This window comes from Crinia signifera, chromosome 5, assembly GCF_055691185.1.
Source record: "Crinia signifera chromosome 5, ASM5569118v1, whole genome shotgun sequence".
In the NCBI taxonomy this organism is placed as follows: Eukaryota; Metazoa; Chordata; class Amphibia; order Anura; family Myobatrachidae; genus Crinia; species Crinia signifera.
Window position 1 is genome coordinate 303,563,859 of NC_139221.1, and position 10,537 is coordinate 303,574,395.

Genomic DNA, 10,537 nt, shown 5'->3' on the forward strand with positions numbered 1-10,537 from the left:
AGCCACCGATCCCCAAGAAAACCAGGTGGTGATCCGCCATTCTTTTACTTTCAGTTTCGTTTTCCATTACAATGCATTTGCCTGGACTCAGCACTGCCACTTGTGGCAGCAGAGATGTACTAACTCTGGAGACTGAGTACAGTGCTGCAACTGTAAGTGAAAGAAAGAACAACAAGGCTGCTGCTGCTAGGGATGGCCATCGGTGCAGACACCATCAATGGCGATTCTGCACCCAGCCATCGATCACTGTTTTACTCGGTCATGTATGTTCTTATTTGTTCAGCTCACTGTTTTAAAAAAAAAAAAATGGCAATATATGATTGTAAAACAAATTATGCTTCATTGTTATCAAATTACCCCTCTTTTCAAAGTGAACTGATGGAGTCGTCTAAAAGATCCGGATCTTTCCGCAGAAATGATCTCTTGATCCCAGCTCTTCTCAGTGACCCGTTTTGCCCATCTCTAGTGTATAGGTCTAGGAGGCTGCAGTTTGAAATATCTTAAATAAGGAAACATTTTTATTTATGAGCTATAATTATTTAAATATTGTATTATGGGGAGCACTTAAGTTGCCATCGCTGGCCGTTTGCAAGAGGATTAACAGCCGGCAGCTGTTTGTGGCCGGCACACCGGCATTTTCTGGGAATGCACCGGAAAATGCAGGCAGCACCCGGCCGTTGTGAGGGAGGGCCACTGATGACAGCAATAGCCTTGATCTCCCCACAGCCATTGCAGCACCAAGTCTAGAATTACTCAGCGGTTGCGAACAAGGGAAAAAATCCATTCGATGGCGAGGGGTTGTGAATTCGCAGCCAGGGGTGGTGATGCATTCTGGTGGGGGAAGCATTTACCGGATCGCTGGGCTCCAAAGATTCGCGATCAAGTATGAATCAGGTTTGGAAAAATTTAACAATGATGCCTGGATACTCAAAATCAGAAAAAAAGCAGCAGAATTTGTGATTCAAGTAAGACTATTGTATAATTCAGTTATGACCGTTATAAATCCTGGCACACACCTATTCAATCTCAGCCATCGTTTGCCCATGTGGAGTTGACTTTTTAAAAAGTCAAAACTGCATTGTCGAAAAACTAAAAGGTAGCCTGATGAATCTACAGCCGTTTTTAACAAAATACACGCGGACTAGCAAGTTTTTCCAAAAGCTTTGGTCAAACTGACCGATGTTTCAAACTGTAGGACATGTTTGACAGCTGGGGAAAAAAAATTTGAATACTCCCCTAATCTGATTGGTTCTGATCCTCCTCTATATACCAGCTCTTTAGTAAATAAACCAATTAGTCCAGAAATAGGAAAAAGGTGGATGCCCTAGCTAGATTATGGATGGCAAGAAGCTCAGCGGTTTCTAAGGACAACCTCTTCATTTGTTTTTCCTCTTAGAATAGCGATTCTCAACCTCGGTCCTCAGGACCCCCCCCCCCCCAACAGTTGGTTTTCCAGTTCACCCTACAGGTGCACTCATTATCCACTGACACATTTTAAAAGATCCACAGGTGGGGCTAATTACTTCACTTGTGATTCTGTGTGGAGACCTGCAAAACGTAAACTGTTGGGGGGTCCTGAGGACCAAGGTTGAGAACCACTGCCTTAGAGGAACTTTCAATTCTTTGCACCAATGCCCAACCCTCGTTATTTTTTTTATTTGTACTTTTTAGGAAGGATACCAGTAAGATGCATTTGCCTCACAGCAAACATTCATGTGCTTTCCAACCAGAGACTTTGGGGTTAATGGAAGGACAGTATCACACTCTATGCACCCTTCTAATTGTGTGCCTGATAGCAGAACAACATTATGGTACCACATTTAAGGCAAAAACATGGGTTGTGTTAGGAAGAGAATTGTAGGCTCGTACAGCATTAATTTATACTTGTCTAATCTACCGAAATCGCCGAGAGGCTCTGAAAAATCGAGAGACACACATGGCCCCAACAGAAAGGTAGGCAAGTATCCTTTGCCGGAAGACACCCGCCCTACTGGCTGGTCCCCGCTCTCGGTCAACACAGCCCTGCCCCCACTTTGCAATGCCGGTAGAGTTGGCATTGCATATCAGTGACCGGGCAGCTATGAAGTGTTCGAGTCTCAACACCAACACCCTACAGTGCCAACCCACTACTGTCCCCGTATATACCTCTTTCACATCACAACTAATTACAGGGTACAAGCCGGTTTGACCCATTAATTAGTGTGATGTGAAAGGGGTTACAGTGTCCCGAAAACGGGTAGCAACACGGTAATAAGAACCGTTCTTACCGGTTTGTTGCCGCTTGGTTGTGTGAACGGGTTAAACAGGTCGAGCAACCTGCTTCCCATTTATACTATGGAGGCAGCGCCTGCTCTAAGCGCTGCCTCCTCCTCCCATGCCCCCGATGACGCACCGACTCCCCGATGCACCCCAGATGACGTCAGCAAACCGGCAATAATGCCGGTTCGCGACGAGACTGACCCATTTCAAAGTCCCGATGCGACCCTACATTTTGCAATGTGAAAGCAGTATTAGTCATCCAACCTCATGCCACAGAGCTGCTTGTGGTGATAGTTCACTGATGGGAATAAATGGAAGCGCTCTCCATCACCAGACCAGAAACGGAACACAAAAACACAGTATTGCAATGTACAATCTCCGTCTAGGCACTACAAGACCCTAGCATTGTCTTCAAGAAAATGGCCGTCACTGGTTTCTGCAGCACTGCTGTTGCTGACTTGCCACTCCACAAGGTAAAATGTAGGCATTACAATAAAAAAGTGCAGAAGTGCAATGTGGGGCCCCCTGGACCCTTTATAGATATGCTAGTGATTGCTTATTGTGCCAACAGTGGGGTAGGTGCTGTTATAGTGCTGGAGCTGATGGGATATGGAGGTAACCAACCTTCCAAAAATGTATGTAGCACTCACGTCAAGGCCACCACTGTGCCAAAGCTTGCAGGTGTTGAGGGTTCACCGTTAACCTAGACAAAATGTCAAATTAAGTTGTCACTGGTGTACACAATCCAATTATCATGTGACCCTAAATCCTGCGGTGAGGGACAGAAGATTACATTTTGGAGGGGGATTGTCCAATCTCACATTTAAATCAATGTAATAAAACTGTCAGGAAGGATGGACACCTGAGGTCCCTTTCACACGCTCCGGCGAAACCCCGGCACAGCCAAAAGCCGTGCAACAGTAGTTAATAATGGACACGATTGTGTCCATTCACACGGTTGCAGCCGGATCCCATCACTGGAAGGGACGGCTGCCGGGCTGTGGCCATCTCCACTATTGTAAACTTCTGAGTGCAGCACGGCTTCTTGGCCGTGCAGGGTTTCGCCGCCCGGCAGGAGCCGGAGTGTGTGAAATAGCCCTGACTGTAATGCCAGGAAAATGCAGACCCCTACAGAAACATAAAAGGAGACCCCAAAAACAATGTTTGTATTACCCATGGTACACTGCCTCACGATCTCAGGTAACAGGAAAAAAAAAATAGATAAAATCCGTTTCCCATTTACGGTAAAACAAAGCCAATATATTCAAAATATTTTATTTAATTGCGGTCACTGGAATAAAATCCACTATTGAAATGCACAGGTTATAAGAGAAAAAAAACAACATTTTATCATCCTTGATTTATAAAACCGCATATTAGCAAAGTGCACATATACGGGGTCATGAAATGGACTTGATGCCAGTATATAAACAATACATTTTCCATAGACTCGTCAGCTAATCTCTAGCCGAACCACAGACAAAAATAGGGTGAGGCTTTGGCTGGTCCGGGTTCATTCCGTGAACAATCACAACGTCAACAGTCTGGTGTTGACATTCTGAGCGGGAAATTTACTAAAATGGGAGTTCCATTTCAATTGGGATGTTGCTATGGGCAACAATCAGAATATACTTATTTATGTAGCACAGAGATTGTATCTGATTGGTTGCCCATGGCAACATCCCATATGAAGGAGACCTCCGTTCTTAGTAAGTTTCCACCTGAATGTCAACATATCAAACGTATAAACAGGAAACAAATAAATTACTCTTTACAGCATGGATAAGAACGACGGCCCTTGGGGGTTATCAAACAACAAAGTTGGGGGGGGGGGGGGGGGGTAATTTGCCAGGCAGTAATTCTAAATACAACAAAAATTCAGCTGTTCCACAGGAATTAAAACCACAGTAATATTACAAGCAAAACAATCCTAGCTGTGCATGTAATATTCCTGCCCCTTTAAATCCTGCAACCGACACCGCTGCTTAGTGCATAAACCCCTTAGGAGTTTCTTTTGATTTTGGAGGAATTTCAGAGTTTCCTTCCATGGATGCCCCTCGCAGTCATGGGATCCGACACATAAGGGATGATATCAGGCCATAGAGAGAGCTAAAGTTGAGAATTTTCCCACAGCAGTCACATTTCAAAGACTGTGGTAGATAAATAAAGGTCCATACACACTGGGCGACTATGCCCAGCGTGTATGGACAGCGATGTTTGGGGAAAGCCGCTCAGTGCATACACTATGAGCGGCTTTCCACCTGCCTGGTGCCCACGGGAGGGGGAGGACGGCGTTGCATAGCAGAGGGCTATGCAAAGTATAACCAGCAGATGAACAGCTTTCCCGGCGATGTTGCGGGAGCGCGCAGCAGCACTGGGCGGCTTTGAGCCGAACCTGGGTGTTTTGAGTGACTTACAGCTCAAAGTTGCCCAGTTTGTATGGGCCTTAACAGCAGCTTATTAGTTTCTTGTCTAGTTTATCTCACACTGAGGGCCTGATGTACTAGTGATAGCTTGAAAAATGATAAAATGGAGAGTGATAAACCACCAGCCAATCAGCTCTTAACTGCCATGTCACAGGTTGTGTTTGAAAAATGATAGGGAGGAGCTGATTGGCTGGTGGTTTATCACTCTCCATTTGATCACTTTTCAAGTGTGTCTTAAGAGAGTTTAAATATACACTATTACTTCTAGCCGGCACAACCAGCAGCTCATAAGAAACATTGGACGTCTAATCAAAGTGAAATGCATTTTCCGATAGTGAAATTAGAGGGAAAAGTATTTTCACATTTTCCTAATTAAATAAAAAAGCCTATTTAAAGTGTAATACTATGTAGAGAAAGCCAAATAGAATATACATTCAGCTTGCGAGGTCAAGAAATCGAAAATCAACTGTAAAACTGCAGCAACCCGATAATTACATCTGTGATGCAAGTCATTGTCCTGCTGGTCATGCAGCCGATACAGACAGCCCCCCCACCTGCATACAGTAGTTTCCCTCTGCACAATGCTGACACATGTACCAGATGAGGAAAGAGAAGTCTTTCTACATTCTGGACACTTAACAGGTACAATAATAATAACAATAATAATAATCAAAAGGTAAATATAGGATGGGTCACTGAAAAGGCAAACACCCATCCAAGTGCTGTGCATGCAGGCAACACGTAGAATCTCAGAGCCAACAGACACCAGTTACAGGACTGAAGGGAATGGTATGACTGATGTAAAAGGAGACCTGGCATATAGGGGGGTTATTCTGATTAACTCGGAAAGGCACAACTACTCTCTAATGGACAAAACCATGTGCACTGTAGGTGGGGCTGATGTAACTTGTGAAGAGAGAGTTAGATTTGGGTGTTTTATTGTTTCTGTGCAGGGTAAATACTGGCTGCTTTATTTTTACACTGCAATATAGATATCAGTTTGAAGTACACCCCCCACCCAAACCTAACTCTCTCTGCACATGTAACATCAGCCCCACCTGCAGTGCATATGGTTTTGTCCATCAGAGTGATTGCGCTTTCCGAGTGAATCAGAATAACCCCCATAGTGAGCTTATTGGCATACTGTGGGTCACCGATGTGGTATATTGTGGGGAATGCGGTTGGCAGATTAACAGTCAATACGTCAACACCTGACAAAAGGTTGACATGAGTTTTTCACCCATCTCAGCCTTCTACATGTCCACCTTTTCCAAGTGTTGACCTTTTATCCATGTCAACCTAAGGTATGTCAAACATTTGCAGGTGGCGCTGGGTCACTGGTATACTGTGGGCAGTGGCCTGTGTGCTACCTAGCTTATTGTGGGCGCACTATTATAATGATTGAGCACTGGTTGGCACAATACTAGCCAACCATGTGGCAGCAATGAGTGCCAATACGCTGCAGTAGTGAAGGCAGGCATGCAGGGGCACTGTTGAAGGCGGGTGCAGAGGAAATGGTGCTATGGGCCACTGGTACACGGTAGAAGTTTCACCAACATCTTCTCTCAAGCTAATGCCTGTTTAACTGTGTTAGTAAAAGGAGACACTACTATGATTTATCGGTCATCTCTAGTGACGGAGGACTGCGCAACTGCTCCAGCCTGGAGATGTACTTTGTGCCGCACAGACTCAAAACGCCGAGCCCAGAAGATTTGAAGTCATAACCGCATTTGGACAGGTCCTTGATTTTACTTTCGACGCGATCCATGCTCATGGCCAGAACATAAGGGGTGTTAAGGATCTCTCTAGTTTCAACACCACATTCCAGAAGCAGATTAACCTTGTCGTTGAATAATTTAGGAGTCATCAGAAGAACTTTGGGAGACCTGAAAATATACCGGGTTATCTGGGCTTCCGAGAAGCCCAAGGCTTGCAGTTTGTCCTGGATACACTTGAAGTTATTTTCAAAATAGGTGTAACTGAGGCTGAGCAGCGGAGCTCCGTCAGACTGGATCCACAGCAGGAGAGCTTTCTTATCCAACTTCATAAGGGACTCAATCGCCTCGATGTTGGCTTGGATACGCTTGACACTTCTGGTTAAAATAAAAATATTTTGGGCAATGATCTCTTGGACAAACGCTCGAGAGTTCTCCCCACCCAGCCTGGTGCAGACTTCCTCGAAGAAGACTATTTTCTCTTTGTTTAGTTGGACGCTGTTGGCGAATGTTCGAGGTGCCTTGGCCATCAACTGGCTTAGGATCTTCGGGGACAATCCGAGAGACTGTAAGAAATGAATGTTACTCTTTAAGTTGTCCATTTTGACGGTTCGGAAGAAGGACTCCGGAGACCGGTTCACGACGCTTAGGACCGCCGAGTCCGTATCCAGAACACTTTTCCAAATGTTCCACAGGTCACACAAGACTTCATAGTTGTGCCCGATAGCACGAGGGTACCGGGATATGATGCTCGCCACCATATGCTCGCTTGCTCCTTTGTCCTGGAGAAATTCCTGGAGAGTGCGCTCGTAGGTGATCGGCCTCCTGAGAATAAATGACTCGCGGTGTCTGGTCTTTGTAACATCAACCCCCATGAGCTGAAGATTTCTCAGCAGGTGCTCATTCTCCCCCGGTGGCTTTTTTCTCTTGTTTAGGAGCTCTGCAGGCTTCGTGCAGAACCGTCTCCACAGAATGCTGGTAATGGCTAGGTTAGCAACATCTCTCCGACATCTAACTTTCATGTGTGTCGCACATTGAGCGGTTTTGTAAATCAGCATTATCAGAGCCATTATTCAAAATTGTCTAAATTTGAAGAAAAAAAAAGAAAAAACATGAATATTGCTAAAATATTTTTGGAGATCCATAAGCATAATAAACTGTAGTACAATGATGTAGCGAAGACAACAATCTACATGCTTTTAAGAAATAAGCTCTCCTGTCTCACTAGTACCCGCTAGATAAGAGCAGGGGCAGCAAGAGGAGGTTTGGGGAGGGACTTGTGCAAAGTGCACAGGCTTGCCCCCTTTCAGCTGGCATGTAAAATGGGACACTGAATTCCGAACACGGTCATTATATTCCCAAACTTATGCTTGATCAATAGCCCTCTAAGCAATCCCGGAATTAGACAGGGAAGTGGCACAAAACGGTACAATATTTTAATGCTGAAGGAGGCAACTGTAGGGCAAATAAAGAAATGGTACTTGTTTCCTAGCACGGTGCCCACGATTTTGATCGCAGTGCATCTTATGCAATCGCATCGCATGCAATATAGCGGCATGTGATGCAATTTTTAATTGTACAAGCACCCCCAATGGGTGCTTACAATGTTAAATGCACCCCCATTGTCAACGCCACCCCTCACTATCAACACCAACCCGAAGCGCGACGAGCGCACGAGGGGCGGCGGTTAGCGTCCTCCGACCTTTTCATACCCCCACTATCCACGTCAGCGTGGAGTTCATTTTAGATAGTGTGGCGAGTGCAGCGAGGGGACACTCATTACATGTATTCCGCGTCCGCTCGCCACGCTTCGGGCTCGGTGGCTCGCTGCGCTCGTCACACTATCTAATATCAACTCGACGTGGATAGTGGGGGTATGAAAAGGTCGGAGGATGCGACCTTTTGCTGCGGAGGATGCTGCACTCGCCACACTTCGGGTTGGCATTGATAGTGGGGTGTCGTTGACAATGGGGGTGCATTTAACATTGTAAGCACCCATCAGGGTGCTTGTACAATTAAAAATCGCATCTCATGCCATTTGCTGGCATGCGATGCTATGTGATATTTCATTGTACAAGCACTCGTTAATTTAACGTGAATATTGCATCGCATCACATCGCATACCACTAAATACAGTATGCGAGGGGTGCCATGCTAGGAACCAAGTACCAAAAAAATTATCCTGACAGCATCTGCGACTTGATAGCTGCTCCCAAGTAAGCAGCATGGGGTCACCATCACAAAAATACTGTCACATTTGCAGGAGCGGCAGTGTAGCCACGGCGATCCAAATATTTACCACTTATTATTTAAATATATCAATTTTTAAATAAATTTGCCATTCAAGGGGTATCAAACAAACAAGCAGTAGACTTAAAGACACAGAGTCTGCTGAATGTCTACATTTCGGGTTATTTCATCCAAACCTGACGACGGGACGAAGTACGGAATGCCGCCATATCCAGGTGGAGCCCGGCTCATTCAGGTAGGGGCTGGCGAAACTATCTCCAGCCCCCGTCAGCTCCCTCCAGGGGGCGAGCGTGAACAAGACACTCGTTCGCCCCGTGGCTACGGGTCCCCGCCGCCTCCCCCTGTGCCCCTCGCATCCCTGTCAGTCTCCCTGAAGTGGAGACGGGCAGGGACCCACAGCGGCACCGTCCTGAAACTGCCAGATGGAGTGCCCCTCCGCCTGCGATCACCACTGGGGACATTCTGGCGATCCCCGGCCAAGTAAGAGAGGCGCTCCATCTGTATATGCAATTATCCAACATTTCAGAGCCCTGTATGGAATATGCACCTTGATAAAGGGGTGTAAGGGCTCCCCCTCTCACGTTTGTCACTTTTCATGTTTTCCTTATGATTTGTCACGTTTTTGGGCTGTGTGTATGACCCTTATGGGCTACCGCTCCCCATGTACCAAAGAGCCGAAAGGTGGAGGAAAGCCTACCGCGGGTCTCTCTAAGCTTCGGCGAGGAGGACCCAAACGCCCTAACCCTTCCGGGGGTGGAGTGAAGAGGGTCTCTGCGAGCTTCAGCGAGGAGGACACAGCGATCCCTATTTTCCCTCAAACATAGGGGGCGTACGTACGTATGGACCCTCTCCCAAAGGAGAAAGTCCCGTTACTCCCGAGAGGTCAAGAGAGTAACGGCCTTTCTCCTTTGGGAAAGGGTCCATACGTACGTACGCCGCCTATGCACAATTTAGGTCACTGCACAGGGTGTTGGAGCACCATTACGGGCTCCAAGTAAAAAAATAAAAATGGGTCTAAGGGCTCCAAAATGTCAGATTATTGTATGCACTTTCTTGCCAATACACTTGATGCTAATGCTGGGAATGGTGAGTGCTTGTATGGGTCATACCCTAGAGGGGCAGTAAGAGACAGAAGCTCACCTGATGCATGCAGCTTGTATTGGATCCACGCAGTTTCCTCAGAAGAAACACAAACCAATCGCAACGGTGTGTGCTAGAAGACAGCAAATAAACACAGTCACAAGGGCACAGAGACTGCAGCCAGCCTGCAGGACAGCGCTTCGCCTTGTCAGGGAGAGAGAAGAAACACATACATTACCACTCGCTTCTTAACGCCGGCTATCACAGAGTTCCGGCGGGTACGGGGAGTAATCCCTGTCACACCAGCGTACACACAGCTGGGGGAAACGCATCAGCCTCCACATGCGGCTCATGTGCACGTACGTACTACTTCCTGGTGCAATGTAACATGTCCTCCGATTGGCTAATCTTCTCCGCTCTGTGATTGGTCCTATCTGCTTAGAACGGCCCCCTCGTCTCTATAGCAACGGCATAATAAGCATAGGCAGTAATGTGCTTTAAGGAGTCGGACCTATACATTAGTCCAGATCTCATTGAGCTCCCGAGAGAACACTGACGATTTGGCACTTGATGTTTAGGGATCGGCCCCAGTCACCATTGATGGTTGCAAATGATAGTGATACTGCAACCAGCCATCGATGATAATAAACGTTGTGATGGAATACCATCAATAGCTTTAGCTATTGATGGTTTTTATCGATTCTCTTTGGCCGACGGGCAATCAAAATGTGGGGGCGGGGCTTTGTGGTTGCCAGGGGCGGAGCTATGCCCCGTATCTCGGCGCCTTGAGAAAAAACATCGGTTTTG

At 46.4% G+C, this 10,537-nt stretch overlaps 1 protein-coding gene across 2 annotated transcripts; it reads right to left on the bottom strand.

The window, feature by feature from the left end:
* Window positions 1–3,518: 3,518 nt before the first annotated feature.
* On the bottom strand, window positions 3,519–10,273 carry MTERF1 (mitochondrial transcription termination factor 1). Of its 2 annotated transcripts, none has more exons than XM_083189420.1 (3): window positions 9,969–10,273; window positions 9,791–9,863; window positions 3,519–7,483 (listed from the first exon to the last, which is right to left on the bottom strand). In XM_083189420.1, exon 3 carries the CDS (start codon window positions 7,468–7,470, stop codon window positions 6,295–6,297), a length of 1,176 nt encoding a protein of 391 aa, XP_083045546.1. In that variant the 5' UTR covers window positions 7,471–7,483; window positions 9,791–9,863; window positions 9,969–10,273; the 3' UTR covers window positions 3,519–6,294. The 2 variants fall into 2 exon arrangements, with proteins under 2 accessions (XP_083045546.1, XP_083045545.1); XM_083189419.1 differs by having other exon boundaries at window positions 9,964–10,273.
* Window positions 10,274–10,537: the final 264 nt, after the last annotated feature.